The 23,722-nt window shown below is 40.6% G+C and overlaps 1 protein-coding gene across 1 annotated transcript; it reads right to left on the bottom strand.

The window, feature by feature from the left end:
* Nucleotides 1–762: 762 nt before the first annotated feature.
* lyplal1 (lysophospholipase like 1) lies at nucleotides 763–23,271 on the bottom strand. The gene is made up of 5 exons (XM_060922259.1): nucleotides 23,172–23,271; nucleotides 11,659–11,758; nucleotides 7,574–7,743; nucleotides 3,629–3,744; nucleotides 763–1,134 (listed from the first exon to the last, which is right to left on the bottom strand). The coding sequence occupies exons 1-5, from the start codon at nucleotides 23,260–23,262 to the stop codon at nucleotides 889–891; spliced, it is 723 nt and encodes a 240-aa protein (XP_060778242.1). The 5' UTR covers nucleotides 23,263–23,271; the 3' UTR covers nucleotides 763–888.
* Nucleotides 23,272–23,722: the final 451 nt, after the last annotated feature.

The following is a 23,722-nucleotide window of genomic DNA, read 5'->3' as shown; positions in this document are numbered from 1 at the left end:
TGACTCAATACCCTTACTCATTTTCATATAAACACATCATATACAGTCCATCACCACTACGTCAAATTAAGTTTGTCTGTGCTCCATAAAAGACTGGATAGGTGCACCAAGACCCCTCTGCATAATCTGAGAAAAGGGTCAACACAACCTCAATGAAAAAACACAGTGAAATCACTAACCACTTCCACCCAATAACCATTAATGAAACAATCTGTGCTGAGTCCACTGAGCAAACAGGCCTGACCTCCAAACACATGTTTAACAGATTTCGAAAGAAAGAACAATATTGGTGCTTAAGGGAAGAAAGGAAAAATGAAGATGAGGGATCTACTACAAGCCTGCAGGAAAGGGAAATGGTGTCAAATGGGTAGGGATCCAACTTCAAACCACAAAACTGAGTGGCATTCCTGCTTTCTGGTGTGATAGTTCTACCTGCAGCTCCAGCCTGACCACAACTATAATGAGTGAAAGCAGGCTCAGTGAAACAGCCATCCCAGCACCGAGGTACTGTCTTCAGCCAACGCTTTAATGTGGCTCCTACTGCCAGCTGGGAAATGTGCACAATAACTGCAGTTTTTTCAAGGGCAACACATGTACATAGAGCACAATCACCAGAGAAGGCTTTTTTTTTTATAGCTGTATTAACCTACATTTATACACATGGATGCTTTTGCAAGCTGAATATGTTGCACAGTAAACAAATTATCAAGATAACCATTGTAACCATTGCAGGTGCAATGTAATCAGCAGCTGATAAAAACAGAAACTAAAAATGCTTTTATTTCATAGAAAATAATAAACACTGCAGGTCATCACATACAACAAATAGATTCATTAAATGTATTAAAAATCAGTTTATGCAGAGGTAAACAGTAAGGTCTTTACAACTCAGGATTTGGCAGTGGAAGAACATTCAGATGGAAGCTTCTTTAAGATCCAGGAACGCAGGAGCTCCAACTCAGGCTGGCAGAGTTGATGGTTAAGCCCTGGGAATGCATGGAAGGTGGTAGCCATGCCAGCTTTCTTCAACAACCTGCTGGTCTCTTCGCCCCAGGCATGGGAGACCAGTTCATCAACTGTACCATGACACTGGAGAAGCTCTGGTAAGTGACGTCCTACTGCATCTTCAACAACCTACACATGGAGGGGCAAGAAGCAAAGAGCTATTGTAACACAAACTGCTGAAAAAGTCGATGCTGACACTTTTCTTTTTCAGCCAGCATGAACTTTTTCAGCAGTTTGTGCTACAGTAGCTCTTCTGTGGGGCTGGACCATATGAGCTAGCCTTCGTGCCCCATGCGACTCACCAAGCCTTTGACACCCATGACCCTGTCGGTTGACCGGTTGTCCTTCCTTGGACCACTTCTGGTCAGTACTAACCACTGCATACCAGGAACACTCCACAAGATGTGCGGTTTAGGAGATGCTCAGACCCAGTCATCTAACCATCACAATTTGGCCCTTATCAAAGTCACTCAGATTCTTACACTTGGCCATTTTTCCTGCTTCCAACACATCAACTTCAAGAACTGACTGTTCTCTTGCTGCCTAATATATCCCACCCCTTGGTAGATGCCACTGTAACAACATAATGTAATTCACTTTACCTGTCAGTGATTTTTAATGTTATGGCTGATCGGTGTATATGATTTATGCTACCAAGTTTACAGTGGTGCTTGAAAGTTTGTGAACCCTTTAGAATTTTCTATATTTCTGCATAAATATGACCTAAAACATCATCAGATGTTCACACAAGTCCTAAAAGTAGATAAAGAGAACCCAACAAATGAGACAAATATAAACAAATGAGACAAAAAATATTATACTTGGTCATTTATTTATTGAGGAAAATGATCCAATATTACATATCTGTGAGTGGCAAAAGTATATAGAAATTTCTAAAGGGTTCACAAACTTTCAAGCACCACTGTAACTCATTTATTTTGATTGCACACACAAATTTAGTGAATTTTGTGAAACTCATTTTCATATTATTAACATCAAAGAAAGCCAACCAAAGAAAATCTAAAAATACTATGACAAATAAGATTTCGTCGTTCAGTTAGGACAAATGCTGCTGTATAAAAGCTGGTAGAGTTAGTCTGTGCCTATGGCAGCTGACTTCTCATTTTAGAGGGTTTTTTTTGTGGAAAATCAGTTTTGCCAAAACTTTTGTAAATGTGGCAAGATTTTTTTCGTTTGATTTGGCACACTGACTGAATGAATAAAAAAAAAAAGAAGGACTGCACGCTCCTGTTCATTCTTATTCTAATGAAATGAAGCCAAATACTTCCGCCATGTGGTTTCAGGAAGAGCAGCTGGTTTAGACCACATTCAGCAGTGCACAGTGAGTAAAATTTTTTTTAAATTTGAGACACCCACTTATAAAATCCCTCCTAATGTTATTGGTAGTGTATGTGTTCAGTGGCAAACAAATGGCTTTTGTGCAGATTTCAGTAACTGATTGGATGGATGTTGTTAATACTGAAATAATATAGCTATCAATGAAGCTATATGTGCTAGCGCAATTAAACTAGCCTTTTTCCTATTAAACTCTCCTGATAGTTCAAACTTTTTAAATAGAAATGATTAACAGTTTGTATTAGTGCATGTGTCTAGAAAACTTGAGAGAAAAAAAAAGTACGTATATGAGGGCAAATTCTGTGGTGAACTTAGATTGCTGGCTACAGCGGCTCTCTTCCGGGAAAGCTATCAACCACGCCATTCCCAAGCGTATCCACACCTTCTTCCTTTATAGTAGAATAAAGTTTTAAAAACTGACTTCTGGGCAAAAAAAATAATGTGCAGATATCAGCATATGGAAAACTAAAGGCCAATTTATGCTGACAACGCAGTCCTCGCAGATGGCGTCGCAGATGGCGTCTGCGTAGCCCCCCCCTTCGCAGACGCTCTGCGCGCACCTCCCAAAAATTGTGACCACCGCAGAAGCCTCGCAGACAGCGTCGCAGACAAGAGGGCTCTGATTGGTCCACTCTACATCCGCTGTACACGCACTTCCGCTTCCCTACTTTCCCGGTTTGGTTTGTTTTCACGACCGCCATTTTTAAAAACACGAGCGAAGATGGAGCAGCACGAAGAGCGGTTGATCGAGGAAGTGAGGAAGTACAGACATCTATACGACTCCAGTTCTAGTCATTATAAGTAACCGGAGGATAAACACTCCACTAACCACACCCACCAACTACTCCTAGCGATTTCGCGACTTCACACCCCCTTGCGTTGTGGCGGTGAATAACATCGCGCACGCCTATTTTACTCCCCGCTCAACGATAAATTACAACTGTCTGCGAAAAGCTATCTGCGAAAGCCTTGTCGCAAGAGCATGCAGAAGCCCTAAGTGTTCGAATTAGTCACTGTACATGGAAAGCCAGTTTAGATGGGAAAAGTGACATGGAAATAAGGCGGTTTTGTCATTGGAACTCATAAGGAAGGGGCGGGGCTAAAAACTCTACTGCAACCAGCCAGCAGGGGCGCTAGACCTGTGGTAGCTTCACTTTTTAGAGATGATGCGCCATCCATTTTTATACAGTTGATGGATTTGGCATATGAAAACATTTCCACATAACTTCACTGGAAGATTCATAAAAGTGCCCAAAAATAAACTTACCTGATATACAACTGAATCCTTATTAAGGAAGCTGGACAGCGCAAAGACTCCAGCCACATCCTGGTGGTACCTGCAGGCCAGGTGTAATGCCATGGCTCCGCCCATAGAGAAGCCGCCTCAATAGGTCAAAACAGCACATTCAGATTACAAAGCGAATGATTCGCATGATTGCGTCAGTCCTACTCACTTCTACATTCTGCTTCCTTGCCTATTGGACAGTTTTCAAGCTTAGGCAGTGAGGTTTGTTAAGCATCTCTATTTAATTTTGCTCTGTGGCTGTGAACAGAGAGTTAAGTGACAGATGTATACGCTGCATACACAGCATTGTGCATGTGAAAGTTCATGTGAAAAACAGTAGTTTAAAGTTGAAAGCCAAAGTGGACTGAGGCAGGGGGAAAAAAAAAGCACAAAGAAAATGAACGCTAGTCCTGAATTCCACATCATTAAATTTCCATTTTTCTGAAATCCTTCCATGAGCCTGTCTTTAATTTCACACATTTGGGCAAATATGGGCACATCTGGGAATATGCACAAGTGCCCATCACTCTGTGGAGGGAGCACACAGTGGTACATGAGAGAAGATTGAGTTCATATGTACAGTACCAGTTAAAAGTTTGGACACGCCTACTCATTCATAGGGTTTTCTGTATTTTGACTGTTTTCTACATTGTAGAACAATACCGAAGACATCAAAACTTTGAAATAACATGGAACATATACATGTTATTTACCAGCTGGGAGGTCACGGTGTTTCACCATACGGACCGACCTTAAGCTGGTAAATAATATATTTATTTTTTTCTTTACCAAATTCTAACAGAAAATGAGAGCCCCCGAAAGCTGCCATTTTGAATCCTCATTCACGGCTGTAATGCAAATTGCTTCCTCCTCTGTATACAAGTGCACTTCCATGGCAGGAAAAAAAAAAACCTACATTTTGCTGCCTATGTAGTCCCCTATTTATACAAACAGGAGTCATTCAGGATTCAGCCATGCTTTTACTTGTGTTAGCAAATTACAGGTTTTTAGCTTTCTCCTGAAATGTTTTCTTTTATTTCTTCTTCCTCAGGGTAGTAAAACTCGCTTTCGCTGTGAACACTGTCGTTATCGCTATCCATGCTGTAAAATTAATGCTATTCTCCTGAGAAATGCTGGCAAAAATTTATGTTTTTTGATAATCTTATAAATAAATATTTTTTAATAAGATGAATGTTGACAAAAAAAATGCTACTATGTTTGTTGTTGTTGTGAATGAGCAAGTTGCCAGAGGTCCGTAACCGGGGTCCGTACCGTAGGATACGGACCCGCTCGCCAGCCAATCAGAGCACAGGATTTGGACCACGAAAAAAATAAATGGAATTATGTGGTAAAGAAAAAAAGTGTTTTAAAAAAAAAAACCAATGTTTCATATTTTAGATTCTTCAAAATAGCCAGCATTTACCCTGATAACACTTTGCACACTACTGGCATTATCTTAACCAGCTTCATGAGGTAATCACCTGGAATCAAAAGTTAATTTGGGCAGTTTCTTGCCTTGTAAAATACCTTGACTGGTACTGTACTTTAACCATCAGAAAGTGACGACATCTCATCTCATTATCTCTAGCTGCTTTATCCTGTTCTACAGGGTCGCAGGCAAGCTGGAGCCTATCCCAGCTGACTACGGGCGAAAGGCGGGGTACACCCTGGACAAGTCGCCAGGTCATCACAGGGCCGACACAGACAACCATTCACACTCACATTCACACCTACGGTCAATTTAGAGCCACCAGTTAACCTAACCTGCATGTCTTTGGACTGTGGGGGAAACCGGAGCACCCGGAGGAAACCCACGCGGACACGGGGAGAACATGCAAACGCCGCACAGAAAGGCCCTCGCTGGCCACGGGGCTCAAACCCGGACCTTCTTGCTCTGAGGCGACAGCGCTAACCACTACACCACCGTGCCGCCCGTGATGACATGAGCATTTTAAAAATTTTATTTCAAATGTTGCCTAGGTCATTTAGATTTTGCTGTAAATGAATTTATTAAATCTAAGGTTCCAGATCGTACTACTTGTAACAGCTTTGCCTTAGGCTAATTCTTCCATGCCATACTAAACTTTTTCAAACTAACCATTTTAATCGATTGCTTAAGCTTTGGAATAATCTTTGTTCCTTTACGCTCTTGTAGCTCTGTGAAGCAATTTAAATTTCAGCTAACTGCTCATTATACCAATGATCTTAACAACGTCTTCGATATTAATACTTTTAACACTTGGAAATCCTTTTTGCCTGAAGTGTTGTCCATCTCGTAATATTTTAATGACTATTGCTTGCTGTTATTGAGTTCATCTAGGTATCAATTTATAATGTTAATGTGGGGCGGCATGGTGGTGTAGTGGTTAGCGCTGTCGCCTCACAGCAAGAAGGTCCGGGTTCAAGCCCCGTGGCCGGCGAGGGCCTTTCTGTGCGGAGTTTGCATGTTCTCCCCGTGTCCGCGTGGGTTTCCTCCGGGTGCTCCGGTTTCCCCCACAGTCCAAAGACATGCAGGTTAGGTTAACTGGTGACTCTAAATTGACCGTAGGTGTGAATGGGAGTGTGAATGGTTGTCTGTGTCTATGTGTCAGCCCTGTGATGACCTGGCGACTTGTCCAGGGTGTACCCCGCCTTTCGCCCGTAGTCAGCTGGGATAGGCTCCAGCTTGTCTGCGACCCTGTAGAAGGATAAAGCGGCTAGAGATAATGAGATGAGATGTTAATGTGTGTATGTATATATTGTATATTAAGTTATAGTACTTTAGTCATTTTATATTATATTATGTTTCTATATAGGGCACACTTTAATTGGGGCCCAGCTCTGTTGTGTGACCCCCACCATAATTTTGTTTCTTATTTTATTTGGTGAAAGTTTAATAAAACAAAACATTGTGATTATTGGTGTCTAAGAAACTGTGTCTTAATTCGCTACAGTTCAAGTAAAGACAGATATATTTCTTTTCCAGTGGAAGCATAATTTCCCAACCTTCAAACTACCACCTCCATCTCCAAAGCTCTCCTGGGCCCTTAGTTGTTTGGCTCGAGGACTTGCATGCGTGTTTGAAACCTCATTTCTCCAGAGCTTTTCCCATGGATCAATACACGTAAAAGATTAAAAAACATATACAATAGCCTACGATTTCTCATCTTCCTGAAAATGTTTTCCATGGAAAGTTCTGGCGCTTGTCAGTCCATCAGCCTTAGGAGTGGACTCAGGGAACAGACCACTTTGTTTCTCCAGCGTGCAGAGTGACTCCAATGAGTATTTATAGTTAATGACAAAATGTTATGATTTAGGAAGATAATATTTCAGCAGTCTCACAGGAACATGTGTTTTTTGAATCACTTTCTCTGGAACGGAGTTCAGGGGCTTTTCTGTCCTTCCACACAGATCCTTTCACACAGGGTCTTGTTTTTCTCCCTATTTATAGATATTTATATGTTACTTTCTTTGACAGGTAACTATTCCCCAACTGTTGGGGTTGGTTTTTACCTTTCTGGCAGTCCTTACATATATAACCTCTATGTGACTTCTCCTCCATACAACCCCCTGCACATTTCCTGAGGGAGCTTTACCTGGACTAGTATAGGATTCTCTCACAGAATACTACTTCCTGCCATTTTTACTTCATAATGATTTATGTGTGAACTTGATAACTCAAATATTTTGAGATTAAGCTGTGCAGAAACCGGAGAATCTTCCAAAAAATTCCTTTCAAGCCTGCGATTGGCAAGACATGAAAGGAATGAGAAATTTGATAAGTTTCATTCTTCACTTCATACAGTGAAGGAGAGATATAACAGCGCTGGCCTGAAAGTCGACTTCATTTTGAACAAGTGATGTGCGAGAGTATGTAAGACTGAGCAAAGCAAAAGAAGAGAAAGAAAAAGGGAGATACATGGTCTGAGAAGAACATCAGAGCCATACCGATAATCATCCTGTGCTTAGGTACACCGGCTCGGATCTCATCTTGGACTACAGCTCCTAAATTACTGCACATTTCTTCAATAGACTCCAAATGCTCTGGGCAGTCACGAGAGATTTTGTAGCGGTCAAACCATACGTGAGACAGCGCCCCATGCATAGGTGTGTATGGCCTGAGAAGACACAAATATGGCAAATAAACAGCCAATGAAGCAGGATTCTCTTTTAAATCCAATCAGCGAAATTTCTTAGTGGTTATAAAAACGTCTTCATGAAACCATGCAATAATTAACAATTACTCGCCAAAGGCAAAAAGTGAATATCAGTGAATAATAACAGAGATGAAGCTGAAATTATTTAACAGTTATTCCATGAAATCGAGTTGTACATGAGCTGATAGCTGATGAGGCGCAGAGCACCGAGTTGGCAGGGCTCGAAATTCGTGGTGATCCGGTCGCCCGAGGCGACTTAACCTGTCATTTGGTGGGTAATTCCTGTCACTAGGCAGCCCGGCTGGCTAGTTGAAAATAAAAAATATATATGAAGCGAAGATTCAGACTAGGACTGTGCGATATATCGAATATACTCGATATATCTCCGAAAATTCTGTGTGAGATACATATAATTATTATATCATGACTATCGAGTATTTTATAGTCACCTGCCGACTTGCGTTTGTTTCGTGTTCGTTGCGTTTGTTTAAAACATCTTCCGGTGGTTTTCTCCCTGTCCCTCAGGCAGTAACGTGAGAGGCTGCCTAAGGGTAAAAAAAAATTTTTTTTTAAATAAATAACGTCATGCACTCGCCAACCAATCCCCGGGCGACATCTAGGTGCTGAAAGGAACTTGCGGGAAGATTTCCTAGTTTCGGTTTACAGCGCTGACTCAGTTCGTGCAATCGCTGGTGTTGCATAGGCTACCGTGTAAGCTCTGTCAATTTCAGCGACAAATTAAAAATGGAAGTGGACGAATTGGTTCCTAAAAGAACTAGCAAGGGGTCAGTCATCTGGCATTTTTTTTGGATATCACGAGGAGGACATGGAACAGCAAATGCCAATTTGTAAAGTGTGCAAAAAAAAAAAAAAAAACAGTATCAAAATACTCGGGTCTTGAAATAAATGCGCATTAGTCATGAACAATGGTAACTACTCTCTTTTGTGTTATTTTTGACAGAAGTAAAATTCATACGTGAACAAGTTTTGGTGAGTTGATTTTCTGTTTGGCTAGTTACTTTGGAAGGTCACTAGTCCGGCTGGCTGGTGAAAAAAATATATGAATTTCGAGCCCTGGTTGGCTATAAGCCATGTACGACGAGATTGAGTGGAATAACTGTTTTATTCTATCCACATTCACTGGATTTTGAGAAACAGAGCATTTTTATTTTTTGCAAATTCGATAACTAAAAACTTTATACAAAGCATCCGACAAAATAATTTCCACTTAGAATGTAAACAAACCGGCGAAATGACAGTAGCAATTTGCGAAAAATGCTGTAATAGTAATTCATGAAAAAAAAAAAGATACGTTCTTATCATCAAATACTTTTATTCCATATTTTGTTGCTTTTTTGTATTTTTTGGGGTTTTGTTTTTCGAGCAGAGTTTTTTTTATTTCATCCTCGGTTGGTTCAGCAACATGCGCCGCCATTTTGTTTTTCTTTACTCACTGTATATGAGCTGATAGCCTAGTAGTAGAGTAGCCAATCAGAGTGCGCGACTGCTCATATCCAGTGAATGTGGACAGAATAATCACTGATCTTCACTGAGCCTGAGGCGGATAATTGTTTTAGTATAAATGCATCGGTGATTTATTTTTAAAAAGTCATATTAAAAAAAATTTTCAAACTTCAAAAGCGACATGCAAATGTAGGCTTGTGGCATGCACACAGATTTGTGTCACTTATCTACGCTGAGTCACATAAAATGCTTTGTTTTGAAATAGATAAAATAAAAATCACAGTTCTCTTACCTTTGAATAGTTTTAGACCAAACTTCGTAGCATCTTTAGTGTTTTTAGGAACAGCATTTTCTTTCATAATTTGTAATTCTTCCTCACTTATGGTGACAAAGTGATTGGCTGCCATTTTGCCGAGGTGCTTGAGGTGATTATCGAGAAATAGTCAGAATTTCTCAATCAATCAGTGCACGATTCCTATAATCACCTCTGTATTTATACTAATAACTAGTATAACTAGTGTAAAAGTATACTTGGGATGGAAGTGGTAGTGCTAGCATAGAAAGTTCTACAACTTTGAGAAAGGCACAGCATTTGTATCGAAAAAGTGCCAGCATTAACCAAAATGCATGACTCTCTTGGACAATCAGAGCGCACGATTTCCTATAATCACCTGCATATTTATACTAAATAATACAACCCCAATTCCAAAAAAGTTTGGACAAAGTACAAATTGTAAATAAAAACAGAATGCAATAATTTTCAAATCTCAAAAACTGATATTGTATTCACAATAGAACATAGACAAATGTCGAAAGTGAGACATTTTGAAATTTCATGACAGCAACACAGCTCAAAAAAGTTGGGACAGGGGCAATAAGAGGCTGGAAAAGTTAAAGGTACAAAAAAGGAACAGCTGGAGGACCAAATTGCAACTCATTAGGTCAATTGGCAATAGGTCATTAACATGACTGGGTATAAAAAGAGCATCTTGGAGTGGCAGCGGCTCTCAGAAGTAAAGATGGGAAGAGGATCACCAATCCCCCTAATTCTGCGCCGACAAATAATGGAGCAATATCAGAAAGGAGTTCGACAGTGTAAAATTGCAAAGAGTTTGAACATATCATCATCTACAGTGCATAATATCATCAAAAGATTCAGAGAATCTGGAAGAATCTCTGTGCGCAAGGGTCAAGGCCGGAAAACCATACTGGGTGCCCGTGATCTTCGGGCCCTTAGACGGCACTGCATCACATACAGGCATGCTTCTGTATTGGAAATCACAAAATGGGCTCAGGAATATTTCCAGAGAACATTATCTGTGAACACAATTCACCGTGCCATCCGCCGTTGCCAGCTAAAACTCTACAGTTCAAAGAAGAAGCCGTATCTAAACATGATCCAGAAGCGCAGACGTCTTCTCTGGGCCAAGGCTCATTTAAAATGGACTGTGACAAAGTGGAAAACTGTTCTGTGGTCAGACGAATCAAAATTTGAAGTTCTTTATGGAAATCAGGGACGCCGTGTCATTCGGACTAAAGAGGAGAAGGACGACCCAAGTTATCAGCGCTCAGTTCAGAAGCCTGCATCTCTGATGGTATGGGGTTGCATTAGTGCGTGTGGCATGGGCAGCTTACACATCTGGAAAGACACCATCAATGCTGAAAGGTATATCCAGGTTCTAGAGCAACATATGCTCCCATCCAGACGACGTCTCTTTCAGGGAAGACCTTGCATTTTCCAACATGACAATGCCAAACCACATACTGCATCAATTACACCATCATGGCTGCGTAGAAGAAGGGTCCGGGTACTGAGCTGGCCAGCCTGCAGTCCAGATCTTTCACCCATAGAAAACATTTGGTGCATCATAAAACGGAAGATACGACAAAAAAGACCTAAGACAGTTGAGCAACTAGAATCCTACATTAGACAAGAATGGGTTAACATTCCTCTCCCTAACCTTGAGCAACTTGTCTCCTCAGTCCCCAGATGTTTACAGACTGTTGTAAAGAGAAAAGGGGATGTCTCACAGTGGTAAACATAGCCTTGCCCCAACTTTTTTGAGATGTGTTGTTGTCATGAAATTTAAACTCACCTAATTTTTCTCTTTAAACGATACATTTTCTCAGTTTAAACATTTGATATGTCATCTATGTTCTATTCTGAATAAAATATGGAATTTTGAAACTTCCACATCATTGCATTCCATTTTTATTTACAATTTGTACTTTGTCCCAACTTTTTTGGAATCGGGGTTGTAATAATAATGCTTTTATGCACTACAATAATTGTATTTGTTTCCTCTATAGAACTGACAGCTGTGACCTCAAGCCTGTGGCCATACCTCAAAGAATAAATGTCAATAAATCAGATCAGCATTTGACCTATGAAGCTGAAATATTATGAATTACCTTGCTGGAGCTGTAGGGTAGATCATTCTGATATGCTCAAAAGCCATGTCTTGCCCCAAAACATCACGAACCCATGCTCGTAATCCCTGCCCTGTGTCTCCTAACATATCAAACAAACAAAAATGGCCTTTCAATGCCTCATACAACTATATTTCAATATAGTACCGTATACTGAAACATCAATTCAATACAATAAGAGCAAAGCAATATAGTAAGAGGTTTTCCATGTTTGTTTCTATTAAAAGCCATTATATCACAGCTCTGTTAAATTCTCTAATCTGACTGATCAGAAGGTGTTGATCAGTTTTCTAAAACAGCATGGCTCAGATTCAAACGACAGGTTTATATTACTGTTTGTTCTAATAGGTTATCAATTCTGTAGTAAAGGCACATTTACAAGGAAATGTATGGCAGATGCTCTGCATAATCTAAGGCGAGTAATAAACGTGGCCCTTTAACAAATAAGAACATAGAGTCACTGATACGGTGAAGCTTTTAGTAAGGAGCTGTTTATCTATCATTTATGGAAGGCATCCACTTGGTGTGCATTATTTTCCTATAACACCACTTCCTGTTTCATGTTTTATTCCTTATCTTCAGCTGTGCCCGTTTTGAAGAAGTGATCAAGTTCTTCTAAAGTCTATGACCAACAATACCACTTGTTCAGTGAGGCTTTGCAACTTGCCAATCACATAAAAGGTCACTGCATACGCTTTTACCTAATCAGGTTACTTTTAAAAGCCTTTCATTCAAAGCTGCATGATAATGTCCATAATACCCAGAGTTTCACAATTAGCAAGGGACAGAACCACTCGCGTTCTGCATATTATGTGCCAGGAGAAATTCTGCTCCACTCTGTGACAGCAGATAAAGTTACAGCAAACTGGCTGGATAAATGAACACTTGAAATCAGGTCATATCTCTTCTGAACTTTAACCCTATAAAGCACTTGTGGGCATGCTACTGGTCACACCATCAGGATCATTGTGGCCCTCTGTTTGCCAAAAATTTCACCAGGTTTGTAAGCAAAAAGAAAGAAAGGGAAAAAAAAGGGGGGGGGGGGACACACGCTATACTACTTGACTTTTCAGAGGCCGAGTCAGAAACCGGACAACAGGTTAATTACTGATAACATTCACAGTTGATGCTCTCTTGTTTTCATTAGTTTATTGTTATTTACACAATTAAGCTTGGAATTTGGGGTGTGCCATTGGATTGTTCGCCCTGATTAGCATAAATGTTTCATCTTACAGTTAGGTCCATAAATATTTGGACAGAGGCAACATTTTTCTAATTTTGGTTCTGTACATTACCACAATGAATTTTGAACAAAACAATTCAGATGCAGTTGAAGTTCAGACTTTCAGCTTTAATTCAGTGGGTTGAACAAAATGATTGCATAAAAATGTGAGGAACTAAAGCATTTTTTAAACAAAATCCCTTCATTTCAGGGGCTCAAAAGTAATTGGACAAATTAAATAATTGTAAATAAAATGTTCATTTCTAATACTTGGTTGAAAACCCTTTGTTGGCAATGACTGCCTGAAGTCTTGAACTCATGGACATCACCAGACGCTGCGTTTCCTCCTTTTTAATGCTCTGCCAGGCCTTTACTGCAGCGGTTTTCAGTTGCTGTTTGTTTGTGGGCCTTTCTGTCTGAAGTTTAGTCTTTAACAAGTGAAATGCATGCTCAATTGGGTTGAGATCAGGTGACTGACTTGGCCATTCAAGAATATTCCACTTCTTTGCTTTAATAAACTCCTGGGTTGCTTTGGCTTTATGTTTTGGGTCCATCTGTATTATGAAACGCCGACCAATCAGTTTGGCTGGATTTGAGCACACAGTATGTCTCTGAATACCTCAGAATTCATCCGGCTGCTTCTGTCCTGTGTCACATCATCAATAAACACTAGTGACCCAATGCCACTGGCAGCCATGCATGCCCAAGCCATCACACTGCCTCCGCCGTGTTTTACAGATGATGGTATGCTTTGGATCATGAGCTGTACCACGCCTTCACCATACTTTTTTCTTTCCATCATTCTGGTAGAGGTTGATCTTGGTTTCATCTGTCCAAAGAATGTTCTTGCAAAGCTGTGCTGGCTTTTTTTAGATGTTTTTTAGCAAAGTCCAATCTAGCCTTTTTATTCTTGAGGCTTATGAGTGGCTTACACTGTGCAGTGAACCCTCTGTATTTACTTTCACGCAGTCTTCTCTTTATGGTAGATTTGGATATTGATACGCCTACCTCCTGGAGAGTGTTGTTCACTTGGTTGGCTGTTGTGAAGGGGTTTCTCTTCACCATGGAAATTATTCTGCGATCATCCACTACTGTTGTCTTCTGTGAGTGTCCAGGTCTTTTTGCATTGATTAGTTCACCGGTGCTTTCTTTCTTTCTCAGGATGTACCAAACTGTAGATTTTGCCACTCCTAATATTGTAGCAATTTCTCGGATGTTTTTTTTTCTGTTTTCGCAGCTTAAGGATGGCTTGTTTCACCTGCATGGAGAGCTCCTTTGACCGCATGTTTTCTTCACAGCAAAATCTTCCAAATGCAAGCACCACACCTCCAATCAACTCCAGGCCTTTTATCTGCTTAATTGAGAATGACAAAATGAAGGAATTGCCCACACCTGCCCATGAAATAGCCTTTGAGTCAATTGTCCAATTACTTTTGGTCCCTTTAAAAACAGGGTGGCACATGTTAAGGAGCTGAAACTCCTAAACCCTTCATCCAATTTTAATGTGGATACCCTCAAATGAAAGCTGAAAGTCTGGACTTTATGTCCATGTCCATTATATAACTATAACTTGAATATGTTTCAGTAAAGATTAGATTCACTTTATTCATCCCACATCGGGGAAATTCACGTGTTACAGTAGCAAGAAAATGTCAAACAGATAACAAATAAAACTGAAATAAAAATTAGACAAATGAAGGATTAAATACAGAGGACTATTTGCATTATCTACCATGAAAAAGTATAGAAAAATTGCCTTATTGAGAGGCTCGGAAAAATTGCACATTACAGGTAGACTCTGTATATGTGTATATATATATATATATATATATATATATATATATATATATATATATATATACACACACACACATATACATAAATAATATTTATATAAGTATGCATAAAAATAGTTTAGGGCCTATATTATTGCACATAATTGCATTGATGAGAGATGGCAGAGGTAGGAGTGGTGAAGTAGTGCAAATTAAATGACAAACAGGTTATTGGTGCTACGTTACAAGTTGTGGGTGTTATACAGCCTGACAGCAGTAGGTATGAATGGCCTGCGGTATCTCTCCTTCTTACACCGTGGGTGCAGCAGTCTACTACTAGAAGAGCTGCTTAAAGCCCCCACAGCCTCATGTAGGGGGTGAGAGGGGTTATCCATGATTAAGGTCAGCTTGGCTAACATCCTCCTCTCACCCACCACCTCAATGGAGTCCAGAGGACAGTCCAAGACTGAGCCAGCCCTTCTGACCAGTTTATTAAGTTTCTTCCTGTCCCTCTCTGAACTTCCACAGCCCCAGCAGACCACAGCGTAGAAAATCGCTGATGCTACCACAGAGTCATAAAAAGTCCTAAGCAGTGTCCTGCACACACCAAAAGACCTCAGTCTTCTCAAGAGGTGGAGACGACTTTGGCCCTTCTTGTACAGGACAGGAAGGTAAAAAAAAAAAAAAAAGTGTCAATGTCCAAATATATATGGACCTAACTGTATATTAAAATAACACTCAGGACATTTAGATTTTAAACATATGGGAATGCTGAATTTTTTTTATCCCCCCCCCAGTACTGGTTTCAAAATGATCAGCACCTCTGCTCCAGTGAAACATTTGGTGAACCCTCTTGTGGAGAGAACAACAGCACAGTGCCTCTTGCTGTATTGTCAAACAAGACTTTAGTTCCTGGACTAAACACGCCTTCCCAAAATCATGAGAATTAATATGGACCTGGTCTCGCCTTTGCTGCTTTAACAGCCTCTACACCTCTGGGAAGTCCTTCCACTAGATTTTGAAATGTATGTGTGAGGATTTGTGCCATAGTGCTTTCCAGTCCATCTTAACGGTGTTCAGTGGGGTTGAGGTCAGGGCTCTGTGCAGGACACTTGAGTTCTTTCACTCAAACTTTGGCAAACCATGGAGCTAGCTTTGTGCACAGGGGCATGGTCATGCTGGAACAGGGTCGGGCTCCTTAACTCCAGTGAAGGGAAATTGTAATTCTACAGCATACTAAGACATTTTATACAATTGTGTTTCCAGCTTTGTGGCAACAGTTTGGGGAAGAACCACATATGGGAGTAATGGTCTGCTGTCCAAAAAATTTTTGGCCATATAGTGTATATATTGCTAGGTTTGCAGGCCTAGACATTAAGCATTTACCACTGGTGGCCCAGTGGGCCAGTGGAATTGAAAAGTTACTGTCCCAAATGGAAAATGTGGTGGCCTGAATGCGCGCGGTACCCGAACCACAGCTGCCGCAGGCAGCCGCTGCAAACACCACAGGTGCTTGCACAAAGAGGGGGGTCCGGGGGCCCTCCCCTGGAAAATTTTGATTTTCAATTCATATTCATGCATTCTGGTGCATTTTAAGGTGAAATTAATGAAAATAAGATTATTCATATTTTGCTAACATTATTATACCTTTATTGTTTGTTCACATTTATATTTTATTGTTTGCATTTCTTGTCCTATCAATTTCTTAGTTACATTTAAAATTTTCCTGTGTTCTTGTTCTCTGTTCGTTTAACACATGCTGTTGGTTACTGTTTTACATTAACAATTGTTTGTATAAGTTTTATAAGCTAAGTTTTGCCTCACCATGCAACTAACTTGTTTATAGAATAAGCTTTGCCTGTAACCCACCCTGTGTGATGGAGACATATTCCTTTTTTGTCATGGTTTCAACTTTTGGCTCATATATTCTCAACATTGTAGATATTGAATTCTCACCACTGTAGATATTCTAATAGAAATAGAAGTACAATGAACTTTTTACATACACCTTTATATAATAGCCACAAGACACACACAGGCCAGTCCCGAGTCTGGATGAAAGGTGAGGGTGGCATACTAACCCTCATCATGCTGGATTTAAATGGGCATTTTTATTGTCCATGAAGAAGTTTTACTACTTAATTAATAAAATATCATGAGAATCATTGACAAATCATACATTTCCTGAAAGGGTGGACTTTGGGGAATAATCTAGTGAGATTTTTGCAAAGCCTTACCTGCTCGGGGGTGATTTATAACCCTAATTACCTGTTAATTAGCTAATTAACAGGTATGCTCAGGTAAGCCAAAAAGGGGTGAAATGTGTTTTTTAATAAGACAAGATATAAACACCAAATTTTCAGGATATGCCCTTGGGGGAACTAGTAGTAAATTTTTGCAAATTCAGCTCATTTGCATAAACCGTTGCCATGGCAACAGCAGATACCCTAGTAACTGGGGATATACTGGGTTTAGCATAGCCTGGGAAATCCCATGCTGCTTTGCACAATCGTTCCAATCTGAAAAGACAGCATGGAAACTATGGTCTAAAGGCTTGCCTGAGTTAGGGAGCCAATCAGAGAGTGGGGAGGGGTGGAAAGACGGTGACGCGTACTACTCGACAAACGGAAGCTTGTAGTTTATTTGGGACTGTTTACGGATCACATTTAACATGGCGGCGAGTGATACGAACCAAACTTTCGATCAAGCTTTAGACACTGTTCTGAATAGTTTAGAGCGAAAGTTTGTTTTAAAAAAAACAACAGCGTTTGGCGTTTCAGTCTTTCTTCGCCTCTTCGTTGCTCTAACTACGTCACCAGGTACAACTGCTATGATTGGCCATGGGCTACGTATACGCCAACTAATGTAAACCTAGTTTGGCTATTTTGATAGATTTCATCATCTTTGGATATTTGAATAATATATGGGATCAGATCTAATTTACCATATTATTTTATCTGTTGGAGTTTGCATGTTCTCCCCGTGTCCGCGTGGGTTTCCTCCGGGTGCTTCGGTTTCCCCCACAGTCCAAAGACATGCAGGTTAGGTTAACTGGTGACTCTAAATTGACTGTAGGTGTGAATGTGAGTGTGAATGGTTGTCTGTGTCTATGTGTCAGCCCTGTGATGACCTGGCGACTTGTCCAGGGTGTACCCCGCCTTTCGCCCGTAGTCAGCTGGGATAGGCTCCAGCTTGCCTGCGACCCTGTAGAAGGATAAAGCGGCTAGAGATAATGAGATGAGATTTTATCTGTTCTTCTATTTCAGTCATTGCAACCAACATTTATACTTCATTCTTGAATCACTAAAAGTTGATACACGTGTAGCCATATTTCTTGGCAGTGTATCCTGAAATTTTGATATTAATATACAAAGTCTGAATGATTTTACACCATCTGAAGCTAAAGCGAGTGTTGAAATGCTGTTTTACGATTTGGCGAGTTGTAAACCGAGCGTGCTGTCGCGCGCTCTGATTGGCTGCCGAGTTCAAAATGAAGCCGAACATTTCCGAAGATGCACGAAGACGACACACTCCTGCCGCGGCGCGGAGCGAGACAAAAACAAAGATGGCGGACCTCGTATCGAAAAGGTGCATTTTACGAACAATTTCTTCACAATTCTGGGTAAAATATGAGTAATAAAATTTGTTAATCTGTATCTAAAACGTACTGGCCCGCCCGGGCCACTGTTTGGCCAAATTTAGTGGCCCGAAAGACGTAAAAAACACCGCCGGGCCATCGGGCAAGTGCTAATGTCGAGCCCTGGTTTGTATAATTGGACTGCCTACTTCAATTCAAAGCACAGGTTATTTTTACAGGGCTCAAATCCATACTTACACGGCCATCGTACAACACTGATTTCGTGTTCCTGGAACAATTCCTATATTGATTTGAATGCATGTTTGAAGTTGTTATTGTGAGGAAAGATCAGGTCATGTGTCTTTTTCCTGACAAATTTTCAACTGGTCCAGACTCCTGAAATCTTTTCCGATTTTGACAGATTGGGCTTAAATGGGATTGAAATGAGTTTTCTTTGCAGGGTGGCTGGGTTCTTCCTTAGAGACAGGGTGAGAAGCTTGGTCATTCGGGAGAAACTGAGTAGAACCGCTGCCCCTCCACATCGAAAGGAGTCAGCTGAGGTGGTTCGGGTACCTTGTTAGGATACCCCCTGGACGCTTCCCAAGGGAGGTTTTCTGGGCATGGCCCACTGGGAGGAGACCCCGGAGCAGACCCAGGACACGCTGGAGAGATTACATCTCTCGGCTGGCCTGGGAACACCTCAGTATTCCCCCGGAAGAGCTGGTGGAGGTGGCCGGGGAGAGGGAAGTCTGAGCTGCTCTGCTTAGCCTGCTACCCCAACGACCCAGATCTGGATAAGCGGTAGAAGATAGATGGGCTTAAATGGTGATTTTAACTGTTCATGTGTTGCTTTGCATTACCTTACTTGTTAGGGCTGTAACGATACACCCAACTCATGATTCGATTCGTATCGCGATTTTTGACCCATGATTTTTTTAAAATGTATTTTTAAAAGTAGTAAATTTGACTTAACATTTACTTACTTACATTAACTATTTAATAACAAATAATTCAGACCACTGCAGAGAATGAGTAATATGTATGCAAAAATGAACAAATGTATATCCAAAGACTGTTTTATTTCTCAAAATAATACTGTTGAGCCGGAAGCTCTGGTTTTTTCGGTTCTGAAAAAGTCATTTTTCCAAATCGTGTAAATCCGTTAAGATTTTTTTTTGGGGGGGTGGCTCTCTCACTGTCTCACTCTCATAGGGCCAATGATTTTCTGTGATCGCGGAAAACAGATGGAAATTACGGAATTTTTATGGTGAAACATTGCTCGCGTGTCAAAATGTAACTACCGCAGAAGGCTTCCGCCCAAGCAGACATGCTTTTGCCAGATATTGCTAACGTTTTCCACCCCAAAATATGTTCAAAACCAGCCAAAAAACACCTAAACCCGCCCAATCTGGCAACACTGCATGCCTTTCCGGTCAAGTGATTGTGATTGGCTTGTGGCACACCTAGCCAGCCAATGAGCTGCTTGTTTACAGATTCGCTCCCCGCGTCGCAACCAGAATGGCGACCGCTTAAAAGAAATGAATGCTCTGCCAGTGGCGAGTGTGGACGTTGCATGACTCGCAGAAGATTGTCGCAGGTCGGCGAAAAAATGACTTACTAATAGATATAAAAAATAAAAGTAATTTAAGTAAGTTTAAAATGTAATTTAAATAAAAAGTAAAGTATTCATAAATTGAAGTTTGGAAGCACCTCTATTTTTGGGCTGAGGAGAAGTTTGAAAGGGTGTACCGCGATTCTGCCTTCTTGTATCGCGACACGGATCGTGACTCTGCGTATCGCGATTTCGATTTGCATATTGTTACAGCCCTATTACTTGTGCAGGTCAGAATGAAAGTGGTGATTGAAAGTGCTGTCCATGTAGCAAGTTGAATTTGCATGAACACACACAAAAAAAAATCGTTTATGCCAATAAGATGTGACGCGAACTAGAGCGAGTTATGTAGATTTAGCATTCATCAGTGACACAAAAAATCTTGTGTGCATTAATAAAGTTAAAGCTTTGAGTAGGCTTAAAAAAAAAATCAATCAGACAGTAGTCTAGGTGAACAGGAATGTTAGCCTTTATGGCAAACAAAAACATGTAATCCACGACAGCTGACCAAAGTTAATGGCAGAAAGCAGAGTTTTATTATGGACGGAGTCTAAATATTGTGACATACCATTTAATATAGCAGAGCACAGTTTTGGACATAGCTAACCTTTGTCCAGGCTCATTTACGCCTCATCCATTCTGCATGAAGCGTTTCCAGCAGGTGATCTATTAAAGAGCAATCGATCTGTGCACTTTTGTGCAGACTGTAACCGAGTTTTGCTCATGACTAATCCAGACACCAGTGGGGCTGAGTGTAAACAAACTGTTATAATTCATGCCTGTTGCCTTGTGATGGCAGTAAATCATCATGTTGCACAGCTGTATTTAATTACAAAGCCTGGCTGTGATATGAGGATTCCCTCACAGAAGCAAAATCCAAATAGAGACCACTGTACAGTACATCCACTGAAACCAAGAAGAAAGCTCTCAAAACTTTATTTACCCACCTAACCCTTATTGGATATTACACACATTTATATTACTTTTACCTTCACTGCTTTCACCACAACTATTTCCATACTGTACCATCCAATATATAGTGGTGCTTGAAAGTTTGTGAACCCTTTAGAATTTTCTATATTTCTTCATTAATCGGACCTAAAACATCAGATTTTCACCCAAGTCCTAAAAGTAGATAAAGAGAACCCAGTTAAACAAATGAGACAAAATTATTATACTTGGTCATTTTTTTACTGAGGAAAATGATCCAATATTACATATCTGTGAGTGGCAAAAGTATGTGAACCTTTGCTTTCAGTATCTGGTGTGACCCTCTCGTGCAGCAATAACTGCAACTAAACGTTTCCGGTAACTGTTGATCAGTCCTGCACACCGGCTTGGAGGAATTTTAGCCCATTCCTCCATACAGAACAGCTTCAACTCTGGGATGTTGGTGGGTTTCCTCACATGAACTGCTCACTTCAGGTCCTTCCACAACATTTTGATTGGATTAAGGTCAGGACTTTGACTTGGCCATTCCAAAACATTAACTTTATTCTTCTTTAACCATTCTTTGGTAGAACGACTTGTGCGCTTAGGGTCGTCCTCTTGCTGCATGACCCACCTTCTCTTGAGATTTAGTTCATGGACAGATGTCCTGACATTTTCCTTTAGTAATTCAGAATTCATTGTTCCATCAATGATAGCAAGCCATCCTGGCCCAGATGCAGCAAAACAGGCCCAAACCATGATACTACCACCACCATGTTTCACAGATGGGATAAGGTTCTTATGCTGGAATGCAGTGTTTTCCTTTCTCCAAACATAACGCTTCTCATTTAAACCAAAAAGTTCTATTTTGGTCTCATCTGTCCACAAAACATTTTTCCAAAAGCCTTCTGGCTTGTCCACATGATCTTTAGCAAACTGCAGACGAGCAGCAATGATGTTCTTTTTGGACAGCAGTGGCTTTCTCCTTGCAACCCTGCCATGCACACCATCGTTGTTCAGTGTTCTCCTGATGGTGGACTCATGAACATTAGCCAATGTGAGAGAGGCCTTCAGTTGCTTAGAAGTTACCCTGGGGTCCTTTGTGACCCCGCTGACTATTACACGCCTTGCTCTTGGAGTGATCTTTGTTGGTCGACCACTCCTGGGGAGGGTAAAAATGGTCTTGAATTTCCTCCATTTGTACACAATATGTCTGACTGCGGATTGGTGGAGTCCAAACTCTTTAGAGATGGTTTTGTAACCTTTTCCAGCCTAATGAGCATCAACAACGCTTTTTCTGAGGTCCTCAGAAATCTCCTTTGTTATCCACCTGATTGTCCATCCATCCATTATCTATAGCTGCTTATCCTGTCCTACAGAGTCACAGGCAAGCTGGAGCCTATCCCAGCTGACTACGGGTGAAAGGCGGGGTACACCCTGGACAAGTCGCCAGGTCATCACAGGGCTGACACATAGACACAGACAACCATTCACATTCACACCTACGGTCAATTTAGAGCCACCAGTTAATCTAACCTGCATGTCTTTGGACTGTGGGGGAAACCGGAGCACCCGGAGAACATGAAAACTCCACACAGAAAGGCCCTCGTCGGGCTCAGACCCAGGACCTTCTTGCTGTGAGGCGACAGTGCCACCCCACCTGACTGTCATCCCATTGATTGAAAACACCTGACTCTAATTTCACCTTCAAATCAACTGCTAATCCTAGAGGGTCACATACTTTTGCCACTCACAGATATGTAATATTGGATCATTTTCCTCAATAAATAAATGACCAAGTGTAATATTTTTTGTCTCATTTGTTTAACTGGGTTCTCTTTATCTACTTTTAGGACTTGTGTGAAAATCTGATGATGTTTTAGGTCATATTTATGCAGAAATATGGAAAATTCTAAAGGGTTCACAAACTTTCAAGCACCACTGTATATGTGACTGCTTTGAATTGAACAGTTTCACTCGACTCTTAATCCTGGCTAAACTGCTGTGATATTAAATGTCAATCTTTTATACATTAAATAAACTTAAAGAGAGACATACAAGCTTGGAAAAGCAATGGGAAAGAAAGCTAGCTCTTAATGCCACATCATCAACCCGGCGTTTCTCTGGAAGCCTCTCCCGAGTCTGTCCTTCATTACTGTTATTGTTGTTTCAGGCGAGTAAACAATATTTACGAGTTTATGAATGTCATGTCAGTGTAACAGAGCGCAGTGCGGGCCTGCGCTCTCTCTCTGCGCCTCAGCTCTCACTAGCCGCTCTATAACCATGGGATTTATCACCAGACTACAAAGAAACTCCTTAAAGAAAGAAAGAAACATGTCCCAGCTCTTAAACACCGACAATTTAAAAAAAAAAAGGCACCTGAGCCATGAAGAAAAAAGACAGACGCGGTGTGCTCCCCAGCCTGAGACACTGCACACTTCCCCAGTTTCTGTACCGCAGCCATAGCCATGTCCGGTGATCTCGCGATACTTGGGGAGGAAGGCCACGCGATGCGGATGGTCTGATGGATAAATCGTTTCTTCCGGCATATGTTTGCCGTATATGCTGTGAAGATCTAATATAATCAACCGCAAAGCGACGTGCACGTGTTTTCGTTCGAAACGAAATGAACGAAAACAGCGCGACTGACAAGGATACAGACTTTTATTACTGTTTATTAAACGATTATCGCGATTATTCCAGCATTTTATACATTTATACATCAGAATTACTAGATGCTTATCATATAACAACAACAACGACAATAATAATAATAATAATAATAATAATAATAATAATCCTTATTTACTTTTCATACATGTGGAACTCAAAGGAATAAAAATAGAGTAAGAAGATAATAAAGTAAACAAATATAAAATAAGAATTATATATAAAAATTTAATACAATAAATAAACAAATAAAATAATAA

This window comes from Neoarius graeffei, chromosome 5, assembly GCF_027579695.1.
Source record: "Neoarius graeffei isolate fNeoGra1 chromosome 5, fNeoGra1.pri, whole genome shotgun sequence".
Lineage (NCBI taxonomy): Eukaryota > Metazoa > Chordata > Actinopteri > Siluriformes > Ariidae > Neoarius > Neoarius graeffei.
Note: the sequence above shows the minus strand (reverse complement) of the source record. Positions and strands in the feature narration are given on the sequence as shown.

Excerpts from the sequence above, each read along its gene's own strand:
- lyplal1 (XM_060922259.1), bottom strand. The coding sequence starts at position 23,262 with ATGGCTATGGCTGCGGTACAGAAACTGGGGAAGTGTGCAGTGTCTCAG. Across the intron at positions 11,759-23,171 it reads CTTTTTTCTTCATGGCTCAG|GAGACACAGGGCAGGGATTA; the intron begins GTGCCTTTTTTT and ends TTGATATGTTAG. Across the intron at positions 3,745-7,573 it reads TAAGCACAGGATGATTATCG|GCGGCTTCTCTATGGGCGGA; the intron begins GTATGGCTCTGA and ends TGACCTATTGAG.